We start from the raw sequence: 19,841 nt of genomic DNA, 5'->3' as shown, positions 1-19,841 counted from the left end.
GTAAAAAAAAAAACTAATAATAATTAAAAATACTCCATATAGGCCTTAGTCTTCACAACCATTAGAACAAAAGTAATCATTAAAAAGAACGGGAAGTTTTATAATAATTTTTAGGTTCCCTTCTGGTGTTTTCAAACTGTTAAGAATGGCAAGAATACGTTTGCTGACAGCTTTCATTGACTTGAAATTTCATTTCACAAAATATTTTGTGAAGTGGCTACATTATTTCTCCTGTATGTGTTTGTTTTAGGCAGTAATGAATGCATGAAAGATGGCAAATTCTGTAAGTTGTTTTCTGTCCTGTCTCACCTGTGCCCCTGATGAACATTGGACTGTCTATATGTCACTAAATAGACATTCTTGGGTATTTTCTTGACTGTGCCTGGTAATTGACTTACCTTGGGTCTTTGACCTGAAAATGTTTATTTTCAAAATACTTTGTAATTAGTTTAATTTGTAAACCTAGTTAGAAATCACTGCACTAAGGATAATAAAAACATTTTAATTTGGTCCAAGGTGCAGGCGTTTTCATAACAATATCGCAGTGTGAAATTATGGATTATATGACAGAACTGTTTGATACTTTGAGGAGTTATTCAACTGTGTTTCAAAGTGGCTGTACAATCTTATATTCTCACAAGCAGTGTAGGAGGAGTTTAATTTCTCCACATCTTCATCAAGACTTGATATTATGTGTTTTTTAGTTTATAGCCAACATAGTGATTGTAAAGCACTGTTTTGCTAAAATTTAATTTCCATTTCCTTATTAACCAATGAATTAAACTTCTTATTACCTGTGAAATGGCACCTGATGACTCAGCTGTTTGGATGCCTGCCACTAATGTGCGATATCTGGATGGAGTTCTTGACCTCTGTCTTAAGCTAGGCTGAGCCCTCGCTGTTGAGAACACATGCAGAGTGAACCAGTGAATGGAAGATCTCTCTCTCTCTCTCTCTCTCTCTCTCTCTCTCTCCCTCTCTCTCTCTCTCTCTCTCTTCCTCTTGGTCATTGTGCCTATCAAGTAAAATAGGAAATGATTCCATATGCTTGTTTAAAAGCATATTTTGACCATAACATAAGGTGAATTCAGTTGTCTGAATTTATCTTGGAAGCAAGATGAATGTTAGCCAAATGCTTTTTGTTTCTGGTTTCCTGTAAAGACAATGTATGCTTATTTTAAAAACTGAAAGCAAAGCAGCAGGTTAGGTTAGGAATCTCAGCTGGAATTCCTCTGCTACAAATCTAATATACCCGTTTTGGTATCAGCAGAGCTAGCAGGGACATTTGAATATTGTTCTAGGAACCATGACAGTCATATAAAGAACAAGTCTTTACTTGTGGAATATTTGTAGCTATTCTATTGTTCAATCAAAGTATATTGTGTAAGTTCAGCAAGAAGAGACACAGAGAAAAGCCCCACTCTTGGTGGGAGTGCATGAAAAGCTGCTTCTATGGAGGGATGGAGAAATGGAATCAGTGATCTAAGCTATGTCAACATGTACTTCATAAATAAAGAGCATCTCTACTCTTCAGAAATCTTAATGGAAGTCCTCTATTTTGTTGTATCCGGGATCTATTAGGCAAGAATAAAAGGGGAGGGGGTAAAGCAATGGGATCTCTTTATTTGTGCACTTATTTTTCACCAATGCATGTCCACTACCTTCAGATTAGCATCTCTTGAAAAGTCTGCTACTGGCTGCTTTTAGGAGGGGGGTTTGTTTTGAGGAACAGTGTAAAAATTTCCATAAGTTTCTCATGCAACCACACATATTTTAACTTGATCTTTTCTTCTGCATTTACTTTTGGGCATTCTTAAGAATCTGTTAAAACACCGAAATTATGCAGTATTGATTTCAGGAAAAGTTGAAGTGGTTACACATGATTGCCTTTGCCTTAAAAGAAATCCTTATTTGGTTCTAATTCGAACAATATTGAAAGCACAACAAAACTAGCTTTTTTATTATGTCACCACACATTTAGAAAGTTATGGAAAGCATTTTGCTTCAAGAACAGAGTTAACTATATCCTAGCCTCAGCTGTAGCTCTTCTCGTCATTTCTGGCTACTTTCCAAGATTATCTGTTACTCATGCAATTTTTTTTTTTTGCTAGTAACAAAAGTTCACAATCCCTTGGATTTTTGATTTTGACCCCTAGAAAAGTTTTATTGGTTAGAGATTAGCATAATTGCTTTTGTTTGAGAAATATAGTTAGTCATAGTTAGAAACATGTAGTTTCTATCAGAAATATGTTCTGTTTTATATCTTGCTATGTTCATTTTTATGATTTTGTAAATGAGACTAAAAGGAACCTAAAATATGTGACCTTCCATTGAATCTAATATTCCAGAATATTTGGAACATTAGAATCCATCTCTTTATTATATACTTGTATATAAATAATGTGATTTTAACTTTGATTTAGCATAGGAAAGTTGAATTATTCATTAACCTAAAATTTCAAAGAGGAATATTTTAATCCTTATTGTTTCATGTTAGTGATTCATGTTTGTTTTACTAAATGTTCTCTATAAAACAATGTAGTATTATGATATTTAGTCTGTAACACTTATGTTTGAAGATTTATTCTACTGAGTCTAGCATTGCAACAAGCAGGTGTGACCGTTGCCTGTGACACCAGGATCCCATATGTGCACTGGTTCATGCCACATCTACCCTGTTACTGATGCAACTCCATGCCAACAGCCTGGAGAGCAGCAAAATAGGGTCCACGTTTTGGACCCCTTTCACACACACTGGAGACCCCCAATGAAGTTCCTGTCTCCTGGCTTTGATCTGTCCACAGCTGGCTGTCACAGCTATCTAGAGACTGACCCACTGGTGGAAAATCTTTCTCTTTCTCTCCCTCTATTTAAGTTAAATGTGATTTTCAAGTAATTAAATATCTTAAAAAAGATTTTTTTTCTTGTACAGTCAGTTATACAGATAGGAGGAAAGACAGAGACAAAGATCTTCTATCCACTGGTTCACTCCCCAAATGGCCACAGCAGCCAGAGCTAAGCCAATTCAAAGCCAGGAGCCAGGAGCTTCTTCTAATAAGTCTCCCACATGGTTTCAGGGCCCCAAGATTTTGGGCTACCCTCTACTATTTCCCCAGGTGACAAGCAGGGAGCTGAATGGGATCCTGGCACATCCAAGGTGAGAATTTAGTCACTATGCTATTGCACTGGGCCCTAAGTCTCTTTTTACAAAAAGATTTATTTTATTTATCAGAATACAGGGTAACAGAGAAGGAGAGGCATAGAGAGAAATGAATGTTCCATCTGCTGGGTCACTTCCCAAATGACCATAGCCAGGAACCTGGACATTCTGGGTTTCCTCATGTATGGAAGAGCAACACGCCACTGGCTGGAGTTGGATGAAAAGCGGAGCAGCGGAAGTTTCAGCCTTGGCTCAGATAGGGCATCATGACAATGCAGGTAGCAATTTAACTAGCTGTGTCAAAACTTTGGCCACAGCATATATAAATTTAAATTCTCATTTCCTAATGGATACATTGATTATTCATTTTTTTCCTTTTATTTCTAAAGAAAGAAAAATGTAGCAGAATGCATAGATTTACTTGCTGATAATCCCTAAGACTTCAGTAGAGTTGGGGCTTCAAACTATATTCTGTTCCCAAGAATGTATGGTTCATTCAACAAGGTGGAGATGGCCTTATTCATTTTTCCTAATTGGTCACAATTAGCCCCCGCTCTTCTGTCATAGAATGCCATCATGGAACTTCTCTTTTAAGTTTTCCTTCCAGTTTCTTCCAGATTTCACTTTTAAAGTCTAAATAATAGCATCAAGATGATATAGTACACTGCTATTACAGTTACCACAGGCTCTTTTGAGTTAGGTTGGTTATACATCATAAATAAATACATACCTAAAGGCATTGTTCATAGAGTAAGATCAGACTTTGCATACCTACACAATCCAAACATTACATTCCTGACATTTAGGGCACTTAAATGTAAACTGTTCTTTGCTAAGGCCTTCTCATAACTAAAATATGAGTCACTTGCAAGCTATAATAGATTTTGGCTCTCCTACATGATGAAGTGAAGCATTTCACCCAGACTCAGGGCAGTCGAATTCCCAGTGGTCACCCCAAATAGGGAAAGAAGTGAAGAAGAAAACAAAAGGAAGTATGCAGACCCTGGAACCCCTTTCCAGGGCAGTGCCTCCCCTTAGTGTTGTTGAGGAATGGGAGTGCTTAGAGCTTTCACCTGTAAATGAAAAGCCTGCTAGGTGTTGGATTTTCTTTTTTATTATTTGTTTTTTGACCGCTTCCCTCTCCCCCAAATTCTCTCCCCTCCCTACGCTTCTCCCCTCCAGTCTCACAATGGATATCTTTCGTGGATTATTTCTTACCAATAACTGAATCTAATACTGTGCTAGAAATTTGAAGTTATGGGCCCAGCACAATAGTGTAGTGGTTAAAGTTCTCGCCTTGCACGTGCCAGGATCCCTTATGGACACCGGTTCTAATCCCGGAGGCCCCGCTTCCCATCTAGCTCCCTGCTTGTGACCTGGGAAAGCAGTGGTAGATGACCCAAAGCCTTGGGACCCTGCACCCACGTAGGAGACCCCGAAGAGCTCCTGGTTCCTGGCTTCAGATTGGCTCAGCTCCAACCATTGCGGCCGCTTGGTGAGTGAACCATCGGACGGAAGATCTTCCTCTCTGTCTCTCCTCCTCTCTGTATATCCGCCTTTGCAATAAAAATAAATCTTAAAAAAAAAAAGAAATTTGAAGTTAGGTGAAGGTGCATCTTTTATCAAATTAAGTTCTGTAGTTTATTCCCCCCTGCAAAGAAGATCAATGTAGAATGACGGTAGTCTACTGAAATTCAGTACTAACAGCCTTCTTGCCCTGTAACCTCAACTAAATGAGCATACTTGGACCCAGCGGCGTGGCCTAGCGGTTAAAGTCCTTGCCTTGAAAGCCCCGGGATCCCATATGGGCGCCGGTTCTAATCCCGGCAGCTCCACTTCCCATCCAGCTCCCTGCTTGTGGCCTGGGAAAGCAGTTGAGGACGGCCCAATGCATTGGGACCCTGCACCCGCGTGGGAGACCCGGAAGAGGTTCCAGGTTCCCGGCTTCGGATCGGCGCGCATTGGCCCGTTGTGGCTCACTTGGGGAGTGAATCATCGGATGGAAGATCTTCCTCTCTGTCTCTCCTCCTCTGTGTATATCTGGCTGTAATAAAATGAATAAATCTTTAAAAAAAAATAAATGAGCATACTTAAAGAAATTAGCGGAAATTATTAGGTTGTGTGTGTGTATGAAAAAAACACTTAAACCCATGCATGGCTTTTTCACAGGACACATTTTAATAAAAAATTTACATACCCCATGGTTGCATGGATTTCAAACATTTGTAGCCCGAAATAAACTTTTCTTTTAATACGATTTGCCCAGACACTTTGATAAGTAGCTGTTTATATAGCTTTTATGCTGTTTTACTAATTATCTGGGTGGCTTACAAAATGTGTTCATCCTATCACTTACATAAAGCAAGTAGTATTTGGCTTCACTTGAATAGAGAACAGTGTAAAGCTACTGGTGAACATTTTAATTTCAATTTTATTATTTATTTTTAGTAACGATTCTGATGTTTCCATCCTGATGTCTTGCTTTCATAAATGCCGCTCTCCTTTACACACAGCGCACTGATACAGTTGGATTGAGCTGTCTTCCGCAACAATGGACCTCTAGCCGCCCCGTGGGTATGCTCCACACTCCTGTTTCATTGTGGGCAGGAAAGGTGGAGTTTTCCTTTTCGAGGCCAAAGGAAGTGACAGCTCAGACTTCAGTGTTGAACTGATCCTAGTGAAGGTCTCAATTTAGTTCATTTACTTTCAACTTTCAACTCCTCACTAGAGCTTCCACACAGAAAATTAAATGGTAGGCTTCCAGCATCTGATTTCACTCTGGTATATTGAAATTGTTTTAAATGTAGGATTAAGCTTTTCTCCTGACCGAATTTAGTAGAATCTATGCAGCATAATCTAGGGCATCATTTAGTAAAGTGTGGTTAGGATGATATCATAATGGCCTTTTAAGGGTAAAGTCTATTTGCACCTGCTCAGTTGTTCTTTCAGGCTAGGTCCTGCCTTTGCTGGCGTGTTCTGTATAACTGTTTCCGAATTAGTGATGGGATTTCGTAGTTTCTTCATGGTCCGGTCTCTTAAGTGGCATATTTTTGAACAAAGCATACAATTTTTTTTTTCTGAAGTTCTTTTAAATTGAAATCATTATTCTGAGAATAAAGTTGCTTTGTTATCATAACACATTATTTCATATCAAAAAGGTAAGTATGATGGAATCGGAGGTGAACAAGAATTAGTTATCCAATAGTATTGAATTGCTTCAAAATATTGTAATAGAGAACAATTTTGGCTAATACATTCTGTGTAGCATACATATTTTATTATATTGGCTAACCAAATAACTGGTGAATAAAAGTTATAATAATCTCAGTTTGCTTTAAAAACACAAATATCTGCAAAGGACATTTTGGATGCTTGACATGAATAAATTGTGAGGATTGGCAAGGCAGACTCCTGCTTTGAAAGAATCGTCATCAGGAAGTCAACTGTTTGGGTGTAGTCTGAAGTGATCTTTCATGATCTGAGGAAATTTGTAATTTCAGGTTGAGCATTCCTGTTTTGAAAATTTGAGCCTTGAAAGTTGCAAAATCTGCAGGTTTTTTGTTGTTGTTGTTTCATTTTTGGTGTTTTTTTTTTTTTTTTTAGTGCTAATGTGATACCATAATTGGACGTCTGACTTCATGTGATAAGGCATGCACACTAAAATATTGTACAAGTCTTGGCTGTGTGTATGGAAGGATATACGAACGTGAATGAATTGTGTGTGTTTTTTTTTTAAAGATTTATTTATTTCATTACAAAGTCAGATATACAGAGGAGGAGAGACAGAGAGGAAGATCTTCCATCCGATGATTCACTCCCCAAGTGAGCCACAACGGGCCAATGCGCGCCGATCCGAAGCCGGGAACCAGGAACCTCTTCCGGGTCTCCCATGCGGGTGCAGTGTCTCAACGCATTGGGCTGTCCTCAACTGCTTTCCCAGGCCACAAGCAGGGAGCTGGATGGGAAGTGGAGCTTCCGGGATTAGAACCGGCGCCCATATGGGATCCCGGGGCTTTCAAGGCAAGGACTTTAGCCGCTAGGCCACGCCACTGGGCCCCGAATTGTGTGTTTAGATCTTGAGTACTTCTCTCATCACATTTATATATATGACCATAGTCTAAAATCCCGAAAGTTTAAATCTGAAATGCATCTGCCCCTAAGAATTGTCAATAAGGTTGAGTAACTTGTACCAATCTCTGTAATATGTATAATTATTAAAGAAGGTAGAGCTTAAAAAAGTATTTTTGAAATATATCAGTAAAACTGATAATTAAAGATTGCATTTAAATTCAGCTTCTGGCACTATTTTAATATCTTTAGAAGGAATACTTATGAACTCTAAACATTATTTTTAGTATGAATTTTTCTCAGAATTTATTTCATTTAGGAATGAAACTATGTTAGAAATTCAACATTTAGACGTCAGTTTCACAAAACTAAAGTTAATTAGAAATTAGTTGTCACTGGTTAATGCAATCGTTCAGACCCTATTTACCTTGTGTTTATTTTGTCTTACTATTTTAGTTTTGTGGCATCCCAACACCTGTAGAGTTTAGTTCTTTTCTGAAAATGGACATTTTGAATATTGTAGCATTTGAAGAGGCAATATTTTCCACACACTTTAAAAGCAATGTCACTGATATTTTAAGCTTTAGCTAATGTTCCTCAAGTTTAACATAAACTCACAACCTTTCTATAGAATGATTAATAATCTTCCAGTGGTACACATAAGACAAACAAACACTCAAGGATTACCTTCCCTTAATGTAAAGATAAGAGAACAAAAAAGTAGGCAAGCGTGTAAGATGAAACAATATTTGTAGTATAAGCCCATCAAATGCTAATTTACTTAAAAATCATTTTTTGTTGTTGTTGACATCCCGTGCTTATTTAATTTGTAGATCGATGTCTTCATGCAGGATCCCAGGTCTCCAGTATCAAGCACATCATTAAGCTTCCACTCTGTGCAAGTGCCTTTTAATTCAGTAGGCTAGAGTCCGGCAGCCTAATGTTGTTTTTGTTTGATAAATTACCTGACATTTCAATGCCTTAATTTTCATTCCCTGTGAAATAAGCTGGACCCAATAATACTTAATTTTCCTTCAAAATAACTAAAACTTTTATTTGTAAATGAATGGATTTCTGAATGTTGTGTACCATAAATTCAACAGTTCCCCAAAATAAATATGCACTATATATATATGTATATATATACATATATACATTTTTTTTCAGAACTATATTATATAGTCTGCAGGAAATAATTAATTAAAATCAATTTTAAATTGTATTCATTCTGATTCAATAAGAACCACATCATTTACATGGCAGAGAAGTTATAACTTTAAGAATGTATGTTTAATTGTGATTGAGGTAGTAATGACCAATATGCAATTATACTTTGCATGGAGAATAAAGCCCATAATTGACCCTGCCATTTAGCTTGATTCCTTAAACCTGAATATAATGTGTTATTTTCATAGTGTTAAGTTAAATTACTAAAGTACCATGTTTTATCGTCAGATTTAAGTGTATGTCATATTTTAGCAATTGCTATTTTAAAGTAATGATTGCTTGGTCAGATAGTTGTATGCTGAGTTAGTGACTTAAAAATTCAGAAAATAATCTCCCATGTTAAACATGATTCTTACGTAATACAAATATAAGGTGGGTAGAATACTGCAGAAAAAAATTAAAGTGGAAGCATTTTATTCATTGCACAGCAACTATTCTACTATTAATATTTTTTATTTTGAAATACACATGTGATTGTCCAGCAAGCTGTAAGCCAGTAATTCCATCCTTTCAAAATAAATATTGATGGCTCTGTTTAGTGCAGTGTTTTTAATGCAAGTTTCACCTTTATCAAACTACCAACCTATGGACTACTTTTGAACTGATGGCTGGCTAAATCTTTTAATTTCAGTCAACTATTTTCTCTAGTCAAAGTGATTTTAGTTTTTATTGTACTTTCTCTGAACACAGTGATTTTTTAATTGGTGTTGTAGTTTCTTGGAAGCATAAATCTTAATCAAAAAAGTCATTATTCTCAATGTCACTAATGATCTCAGGATAAGCGGCAGGGCATAGTTCTTGTGGTTCAACCATTAACAGCTGTTGTATTTGTTGTGAATAAGTCACAAAGCTTTCCGCTACTCTTGCAATTAAAACAGGTAAAGCCACATTTGTTCCTTCAGGATGAAATAGCTCAGCTCACAGGCCAGCATTTGATAGGACTGGATAAGACATGCACAGTGCAGTGTTTTTATCATCTTTGATCAATTTTTGCGAAATTTCACAATTGGTACCTTGAAAATGGACTCTGAAATTAAATCATTGAAGCTATTGGAATTTTTTTAAGTTTTCTATGACATGTCAGTTGAAAATAAAAAGAAAATAATTAAACATCTTTATATTAAACATTTTATAACCATAAAACAGTACATAATGGGTAACTAGTCAAGGTTTTGTTGCACATATACATTGTGTAATATCCAATAATTAATCATTCTGTGCAATGAAGATTTATTTCCAGTGAAAGCATCCAAAAATCCTGTTTTTTATTTTTTTAGAGAGAAATATAGAAAAGTAACATTCTGTCATCATTCTATATATATAACTCCAGAATGTCTCACTTCTAACCAGCGCTGAACAAGCACCTGTAAATTAACCTTTCTTCATCCCTTCTTCAGCACTTTTCCCAGCCTTTGGCAGCCGCCATCATATTTTTAACATTTACAATCACCAATTTTTTTTTTAATTCATGTGTGAATGAGATGATGTCTTTCTGTGCCTGGCTTAATTAATAGAAGGACCTCCAGTTTCATCAATATTGTTGAAAATACAAAGTTTTTTTTCTTTATATATCTGAGTAATATTTTATTGTGTGTACATACTGCATTTTCTTTCTTCACTCATCATGGTAGATATTTAGGCTATTTCCGTTTACTGGTTTTTGTGAGTATTGTTTCATAAACATGGGAATGCAGACTTCTCTTCAACATATAAATTTCATTTGCCTTGGACACACACTCAAAAGTTGGATTGCTGGATCATATGGCAGTTTGCTTTGTAGATTTGTATGAACCTACATAATTTCTTCCATGTAGCTGTGCTAATTAGAATACTGTTTCAAGAGTACAGAAGGCCTCCCTTTTCTCCACGTCCTCATCAAGACTTGCCATCTTTTGTCTTTTCCATAATAGCCAATTTTACAGGAGTCAGGTGATACTCGTTATGGCTTTGATTTGCATTTTCATGATGATTAGTGATGTTGAGTATTTTTTTTTATGTGTCAGTTGGCCATTTGTATTTGTTTCTCTTTTTAGTAATGTATATTTGGATCCCTTGACAATTTTTTATTGAATCGCTTGCTTGTTACTGAGTTGGTTGTGTTCTTTATACACTGTGGATAGAAACCCATTTTCATTCTTAGATAAGGAGTTTATAAATATTGTCTTTGATTCTGTAGGTTGTCTCTTTGCTCAGTTATTTCCTGCTGCTTGGCAAAAGTTTCTGTTTGTCTTTAAAGTAGGAGCATTGGAGAAGTTTATGAGTTCAGCATGTAAGTTTTCCAAAATAAGTTCAAATAGAATGATTTTATTTACTTCAGGTCTGAACAAATGTGTAGGTCAACGTAAAGCACTAAGAAGACAATGATGATGGGCAGTTAGTGCAATGTATAAGGTGGAAAAGGCCACATCCCATGTCAGAGTGCTGAGAGTTAGTTCCTGGCTCCTTTTGATTCCAGCTTCCTACTGATATGTACTGTTGGAGGCCGGAGATAATGGCTCAAGTACTTGAGTTCCTGCCACTTATGTAGAAGACCTGGGTCAGATTCCTAGCCCTTTCCTTAGGCCTGGGCCAGCTGGAATGAAGCTGATATTTGAGAAGTGAACCATTTAATGGAAGATTTCTGTCTTTATTGTATACCACTCTGCTTTTCAATTAAGTGGAGAAAACTTTAAAGTATACTGTACATTAGTGTATAGTATGTCTTTACCAAAAAATGTAATTTACCACACCTAGTTTAGCTTAGGAGTAGCAGACTATGTTGAATGATTAGTAACTATGGTCTGTATTCTTTTAAATCACCTAACTTGTAAAAAAAGAAGAGGATCTTTAAATATTAAAGTATTTTAATTATTGCTTCTGGATTTTTTCTCTGAATTTTTCGTATTTGTTTCACTGTTTTATATGATAGCATTTCAAAATAAACCAAACCAAATCTTAGTCCAGAGAGTTCATGGAAGTGGTTGGTGTCAGACCCACAAGAGTGAGACACACACATTTTAGGGTATGGAATCATCAGGAGAAATGGTAACCACCTGTGGGAAAAGGCCAGGAAGGTCAAAAAATTATCTATGAAATGGAAGGCAGACTGCTTGGAAACACTATGCAAAACAAGGTTTTCCTGGGACAACTGTAAATTTTTCTATTTGTACGTACCTTTTTTTTTTTTAATACTTTCCACCTATTCCAGACCACGGTTTTTGCCTACTTGGTTTTCTTCTGTACTTTTAATGACTAAGACAGCCTGCTATAGGATAGATTTTAAGATATTGAATAAATATTATTGCACTTATTTGTATGTGTACAGATATACATCCCAACAATGTGCTCTACCTGTTTCATTATTTCATTAGATATAATAATATATATCTAAGAAAGTCCACATCAGATAAGAACTCTGTCAGATCCAACTTTTTCTAGTGTATAGTAGTTTATTGATATGCATTAATTGGTTTAAACTGTATTCAGTTGCACACACACACAGTTACATATGCACACAATAATTCCATTCACAGTAACCTAAACACACACTCATATGCACATATTGTAAATATGTTTACAAAATCTTATACATGCACAGGGCATTGGCTCATTTCCCCCAATAAAATGAGTCATAGAATTACAGATAAAAAATAACTTAGAATTTTTAAAAATCTGTTAAGGTAAAAATTCAGGATTGAATTCTGAGGTTTTCAGAATACTCATCTGTTTGACTTCTGGCTTTTTTTTTTTCTGTATCGTAAGGGCTATACATGCCATGTAAAAATGTTTATTAATTTCTGGAGACTATTAATGGTTATATTCTTAAATGGATGTCCAATCATATTTCAAAATCATGTGGGTTTTTTTTACAAGATTTATTTATTTATATGAAAGGCAGGATGAAAAAGAAAGACAAGATCGGAGGTAGAAGAAGTGACAGTGACAGAGAGAGAAAGATCTTCCATTCACTGGTTCATTTGCCATATGCCTGCAACCACCAGAGATGCGCTGGGCTGAGGCCAGGAACCAAGATCTTTTTCACATGGTTTCTCATGTGGGTGCAGGGGCCCAAGTACTTGGACCATATACTGCTTTCCTAGGTGCGTTATCAGGGATCTAGATCAGAGATTGAGCAGCCAGGGCATGAACCAGTGCCCATTTGGAGTGTTCACACCATAGACTGTGGTGTTTGCCTACTACATTATAGCACCAACAACAGAATCAGCAGTCTGCAACTCTTAAGACATTTTTTTAAAATGTTGGTGTCTCAGAGCTCTTCTTACACAGGAGATACGTACGTACATTCCACATTTTCAATGACGAAATATTGTTTTGATTAAATCTATGTTGTGAGACACTGAATTTTGGTTTAATGAACACTTTTTTTTAAAATTCTTTACTCTAGAAACTGTTTTGTTTTTCTTAATAGCTTGATAATCAAGATCTTTCTGTGCAAACACTTCTTTATGGGTTGTGGTCTGTGCTTAATCTCTCAACCTATGTCACTAAATTTTTCATAAATACCCTACGACACATATTATTATCCTGATTTTAATATGAGGGGCTGTAGCTAAGAGAAAGTAAGTGTCCAGTTCACCCAGCTAATTAAGTGCAAACCAGATTTGAACTGTGCTCTCTAATTCTGAAAACCCACAATATATATAAGGCTTAAAATAAATTAGAAATGCATCTTATAAGCTGTAATTGGAGCTAATGTAGATTTTTTTTTTCTTGAAGGAAGTGGTATAGCGAATGACCAGGGCCAGCCAAAGCCAGATGTGGTAGATTTTGAACTGCTAAGACTGCCTGCCTTAGCTGTCCAATGAAGAACTGTAGCCATTTGCTATGTTGAACATTCTAACACTAAAATGGACTATAAATATGACAGTCACTCAGTACTTAATTTTATAGATCAGTCTCTTGATTTTTTTCCTTGTTATCAAGCTCTCCTGTGTTTGTCTGCCTCCTATTGCTTACATATTATTTAGCCCGATGGAGACGATGACCTTACTTGTTGCTGCTTTTCTTCTACCTGCAATCCTCTCAAGAACTCAGAATTTTTTTGTTTTCCCTTTCTCCTCATATTTGGCCTGATTGTTCTTAAATAAAGTTTTTACAGCACAGTCTACAAACTATGACATTTTATCCTCTGAAAAAAAAAAAAAGGTCCTGGTGATAGCCTACCTAAATAGAAGCTTGGATTTTTCTTCGTGATTTAAAATTTCGTGATTGAGCTAGGCAACCTCCCTGTTTTTTTAGCAGCTGTCTTCTCTTTTCTTGTCCGAACTTCAGGTTTTAGCACCTTGCTCCAGGGAAGGAACACATGGTGGGGAGTTTTTATTTAGATTTCACAAATCCTTTTTTCTAAACAGTTTATCTGTTGTAAGGAAACAAATAACTCTGGTTATGTTCTTTCAAACAAAACTGTTAATATTTGTAACCTCCATAAACATGACATCTGAAAGGAATGATGGTTTGGTTTTACATACAAATAAGAGCTGCTGATAGGAGTGGAGATGGAGGGAACATGTGTGTACTTTTCTTCCCTCAAAGGTTGAGAGTTGACCTTAAAGTGAAAAATTCTAAGTGTTTCTTAAAACAACATGTGAACCTTGTTATGTCCCCAAGACATTAGTTGCCGATATGTAAACATTTCAGGAAGAATTTTTACACCACCTCAGATGTGTGTCAGACAGCCATATAATGGTTGAATGACAGATGGCCCCATGTTTTGGCAGTTCTTCACTGGGGATTAAAATGACAGTTGATCCATGGATGTTTTATAGTGTCAACACCATGCAGCTAGTTCAAATCATTTGTTATTCCCAAGTCAAATTAACTCTATTTTCCAATTAAAATTTCATGATTTTCATTGGGGATAGTTGCTGTTGCTTGGATCCTTCATGCAGAAGTTCAGAATCACTTTGGTAGGCTTTGTGGCATAGATATTTGATATGTGCTTTAACTAGTAATGTGCAAACACATGATGTATTCATGCATTGTTTCCTTCTCTCCTTGCAGGTAGAAATAACGCTTCAGGATATCAATGACAATCCGCCAGTGTTTCCAACTGACACGCTGGACCTCACTGTGGAAGAGAACATAGGAGACGGGTCTAAGATTATGCAGCTGACAGCCATGGATGCTGATGAGGTAGTTCAGAGCACATCTTTGTATGTCTAAAATCTGGGACAGTGGTCATTCATTAAAATTCCCAGCAAGATTGATAGCTTTTATTATCACATTATAAAACACTGCATGGTTTAATCCTTTCCAAAGAAAAATGTTAAGACAGAAGCTACTAAGTGGCAGTTGCATGTGATCAGCAATTCACAACTGCTGGTGGCTTTTAAAATGCTTAGCTGAATTAATTTACTTTCTCAAATTAATAAGAATACTTGCAGACATCTTTATTTTTATAAAATGAAATAAATTTGTGTGTATGCACAGAAATTTCATGTCCCCTGGTGACTGCATTTTGACGGTACAATTTGGTTTACCGTCGTGTATACTCTTATTTGTATTTTAAATTTAGACAAGTAGTCATTATGTTCCAAATGGCATGGAAACATATATAATTTACAATTCAAATTTTCTAATAAAAAATCCAGAGTTTGTGTTTTCCTTCTTGCTGGGTAGCTGATTTAATTAATGCTAAGGATTTGAGGAAAGAGGAATGATTCTTCCAGACAACAGTATTTCTTTTCATATTTTTTAAGCCAAACTCAACATAGAATAAAGAATTTAATTTTCCTACTCTCATCTAAACTCCAAGGATATTTGAAGTTTGATTTTTCAACTATATGATAAATGTTATTCAGTTGTTCCTTTAACTTCAGACAGGTGTTTCTTTGTGTTTTGAAAGGTGAATAAATAAACATTGAATTCACTTCAGTAACTTAAGCAGAAATCCAATTTACTCAATAATTGTTCAAAACATTAACTACTAAAATGGACACAATACGAATAGACATTAAGATAACTGTAGTTTTTTGTTAGAAAATGAGTTAGTATTGAAAATATATATTTGGAAGCATTAATTATTAAATTGTATTGTCATATGAAACCAGCAAAACTAAAACAGACATTATTCATTCAAACAATAAGATCAAGTAATTGTACTGCAATGACTACTTCATTTGCTGTATTCCCTGTGCAGAAGCAGCAAATGGAACTCATTTAGTTGAACTGATTTATTTTTTTCTAATCACTTTCAAAGAATGAAGCAATAATCATATTAACTATAATATATATTCTGATGGGAGGCTGTTTACTTCATGTGATTACCTAGTTATCAATCAAGTTCTAGTAAATCACAAAAAAATTACATTTGGAAATGAAGTCATTTTAATCATTATAGGGCTCTCTTAAGAGCTGATTATTTCAAACAGATGTCAACATTCAACCCTTTTAATGTTATTATCTTAACATTACACTATTATTTATGTTTTCTTTCAAGAATGTTACAAGCAAATGTTGATATAAATGTGATCTTCTATACATGTTTATTTTTCTCTATTATTCTTTACTCTGTGTGATATATCTGTATTTGTGTATGTGTAGGCACACACTTGTACTGTTATATGGTTCATCTACCAGAAAATATTTATGATTATGATTCAATTTGAAGATGATTGGGAAGAGCCTGATGACTCTAAGTATTTACAGCAACATTGGTCACAAGCATGTTATCGTGTTTCTAGGGATTTTTTTAAAATTTATTTAGCTTTTAAAAATTTAGCCAATCAGGTGTCAATCGCATATGCATCCTACTTTAAGTAATACTGTAAAGTAAATGAGATATGCAAAGCATACATTTAAGGTGAGAGAGAGTGGGTAGGTTAAAAGCAGAAAATTATAAGACTTAAAGTAGGACTAGACAAGGGAAATAGCGAGACAAGATAAGGGCTGTTGAGAATATTTACCTGGTGTCAATGTGGGCAAAGGATCACACAAGCTTTATCACTGCCATCTCTATGTGTAGACAAGCAGAAGAGAATGGAAGAAACGTGATGCATTTAAAATTGTAAAGGAGGGAAAATCATCTTTTATAAAAGTACTTGGGAACTCTTATTTTTAAGATGAGGCTTATATTTTTGCTTTAATTGTTGAATATATTGCATCTTAAAATCTTTAGTAGTGTTTTAACAACTGCTGACCCTTTCAGTTCATGGTAGGTGAGACTAACATTTGTTTGGTCCTGTGCCAAGTGGAATGATACCCAGTGGTTACGCCATGGCATTTGGAAATTGTGTCTTTCCTTTTTTCCCTTACTTATAATAAATTAATATTAATGTTTTCAGACAAACCTTGTCTATTTTCTACTGTATTCTGGGCTCCTTAGTTGAATTTTAAAAATGTTTTTGAAATGTCTCTCTCTTCCAAATCATGGTTCTTTTTTCTTTGTCTAGTATGAGAGTGACTCAACCTTGAAAGGCAAAGCGTTTTCTTTTCACATTAAATTTACATGCAAGTAAATGCTAAGATTTTATAATCATTAAGAAGTAATGTGTTGATTTCCTAATTATTTGAGTACCTGAGTACATATTCTTAATTAATTCACTTATAACAGTTAACGTGTTCAGGACACTCTTGAAAAAATGCTAGCAGATAAACTTTATTTAAAACTACAGCTAATGAAAGCAACGTGTCCATCTTGAGCTTAATTTAAATACCTTTTGAAACATGTGTTGAATCAAGATATCCATCATGCAGAAGCTGTGTCTGTGTGCCTTATTTCCTTATAGAAGCAAAAATATTATGCCAGCAATAGCCGACAATATTCAAACTTTGTTTCATAGAATCATATTTGTTTATGAAAATACTACTTAAGGTAATAAAATGCATTAGCAATATATAGTTATTTACTTTTAGAATTCTTTCCATGTGCTTTTGTCTCTGTGATTCCTCAGGAGAGTAGATCATTTTAAACAGCATGATTTATACTGCACTGTAGCTGAAACATAATATTTGTTTCTTATGTTGCTGATGTGGCATAGTTTGGTTATTAAATAAATAAGCAGACTTTTCAGAAGACCTAATTACATCATAACTCTTGGCCAGGCATTTTCAAAAGGCTGTTAGTACCGTGAATTCACCACATCAGCTGATTTCAAAGAAAAAAAAAATTATCAGCAGAGTCCAGTGTCTTTGATTCTTTTCAGAATTCTCATAACCCTAAGAGTATCTTAAAATAAAAGCTGTTGTGAAATAGCTTTAAATATGTTTTTGTTTCATTGCTGTCCTCAAGTTTCAAATACTTACATTTTTAGTAGGCCATTGTTAAGTATGACTGCCTTTGGACCTGAATTACTTTCTTAGACTAATGGAATTTTTAGTGAAATAGAAGAAATAACATGGAATGTGGTCAGATTATCAGCCTGAAATCTTGAATGTTTCATTAAACTGTAAAATTACAATAGCTATGTGAAATACTCCATATGCACCTGAATATACAGGATAAATGTGGGTCGTGTGTAAAGCTCAGCTCTTCCATTATTGAATTAACATGTGCATTGAGGCTTTCCCTTTATTAATGTCACTATTGGCTTGGGGAATATAGGGGAACAAAAAGCAAATGCCACTAAATGTAACTTTTGAGAAATGCAATAATTTCTCCTGAGTTATGAGAAAGCATCCTTTTACAAATTTGACCGTGAAGGGCAAAATATGTGTACAATTTATGATGGAAGAGATGTATGGGGACTGAAAACAGAATAATCTCTCAGTATGTCAGTCATATATGCTTATATCTAGTTGTGTTTTTCCTAACAGATTTCTGGAATATTCTCAGTCTGAATATTCTAGTAAATACATTTTTTGAGGTTGATAATGTTATGAGGGAAATTCATTTTATGTAAATATATTGAAATAAAAAAGTAGTTTTTAAGTCAGCAATCCTAATACTGTTTAAGCTTAGTGTTTAGATGAAGATTATATACAATAAAAATCATATTTTGTTTTGTATATTCACATATATTTTATGTTCCCATAAACTCGCATGTGTTTTTTATATTTACATATGTCTTATATTCATATTTTATATATTTAGTACATTCATATTTGGTGCATACACATACTTTTTGTATGAATGTGTAGATATGTGCACCTATGTGACTTTTGTAACTGTCCTCTTGCTGAGGTTATCTTTTCATTTTGTGGACCTTTTGCTATGCAGAAGCTTTTCGGTTTGATACAGTTTTACTTGTGTATTTTTGCTTTCACTGGCTGTGTTTTTGTGTGATATTCATGAAACCATTTCAGACGTCAGTGTCACTACTTCTCTTGGTGTCCTATCCATGAATGCATTGACAATTCAAATACCATCACGAAAAAAAGACTTATGTTTTCTTTTGGGAGTCTTATGGTTTCAGATTTTATGTTTGTGATTTTAATCAATGCTGAGCTTTTTTTCATATGCAGTGTAAAGAAAACATCCAGTTTAATTCTTTTTTATGAAATGCACAATTTCCCCAGCACCATTTATGACAGACACTGTTTTATTCTCTATTATATATCTTTGCTTCCTTTCTTGACAAACAATTAACTATTGTGCATAGTTTTATTCCTGGATGTTGCATTCTGCTCCATTGGTCATATATGCCAGTCCTATATCTCTTTTTTACTGTAGATTTCTAGTGTATTTTGAAAATAGGAAATATTATACTTCCAGCTTTGTTCTCCTCAATATTATTCTGACATTCAAGGTTCTTTATGAGTATATGTGAATTTTAGAATTTATCTTCCTATCTGTAAGAAATGTCATTAGAATTATGATAGTAAATTGTTGTTTGATTAGGTTATATGGACATTTTTGCAATATCGAGTCTTTCAATTCATGAACATCATTTTTTTCCAACCCTTATCAGTGTTTTACAGCTTTGGGTGTACACACCTTCAGTTCCTTTATTTACTGAAGCTGCAGTTATATTATGAAATTTCACAAATGCCTGTTTCATAGATTATATAAAGAGCACAGCTGTTACTATACTACTTGCAGCAGTTCACAAGCCTGTTTTCTTCTCCTAGGGAGCAAATGCTCTCGTCACCTACACTATCATTAGTGGAGCTGATGACAGCTTCCGCATTGACCCCGAATCTGGAGATCTGATAGCAACCAAGCGTTTGGACAGAGAGCGCCGCTCCAAATATTCATTGCTAGTCCGTGCTGATGACGGGCTTCAGTCCTCAGACATGAGAATTAATATCACTGTCAGTGATGTGAATGATCACACACCAAAGTTCTCCAGACCTGTGTATTCTTTTGACATTCCAGAAGATACAACCCCTGGTAGGTACCACGTCATAATTTCCCAATCATCACATTTGACAACAATTATCAGCTATGGTTTGACGCTCCTAATTAGCAACCAGTTTTTCCCATATACTGTTATTTATAAAACATGTG

The 19,841-nt window shown here is 35.2% G+C and overlaps 1 protein-coding gene across 1 annotated transcript in view; it reads left to right on the top strand.

The window, feature by feature from the left end:
• Positions 1 to 19,841, top strand: part of FAT4 (FAT atypical cadherin 4) — a 159,176-nt gene that overhangs the window by 54,169 nt on the left and 85,166 nt on the right. The window contains exons 2-3 of the mRNA XM_004588166.4: positions 14,456 to 14,587; positions 19,463 to 19,724. Coding sequence (XP_004588223.2) covers positions 14,456 to 14,587; positions 19,463 to 19,724 — 394 coding nt within the window. The remainder of the gene's footprint in view (positions 1 to 14,455; positions 14,588 to 19,462; positions 19,725 to 19,841) is intronic.

The sequence above is a fragment of the Ochotona princeps genome, chromosome 7 (genome assembly GCF_030435755.1).
Source record: "Ochotona princeps isolate mOchPri1 chromosome 7, mOchPri1.hap1, whole genome shotgun sequence".
NCBI lineage: Eukaryota > Metazoa > Chordata > Mammalia > Lagomorpha > Ochotonidae > Ochotona > Ochotona princeps.
Note: the sequence above shows the minus strand (reverse complement) of the source record. Positions and strands in the feature narration are given on the sequence as shown.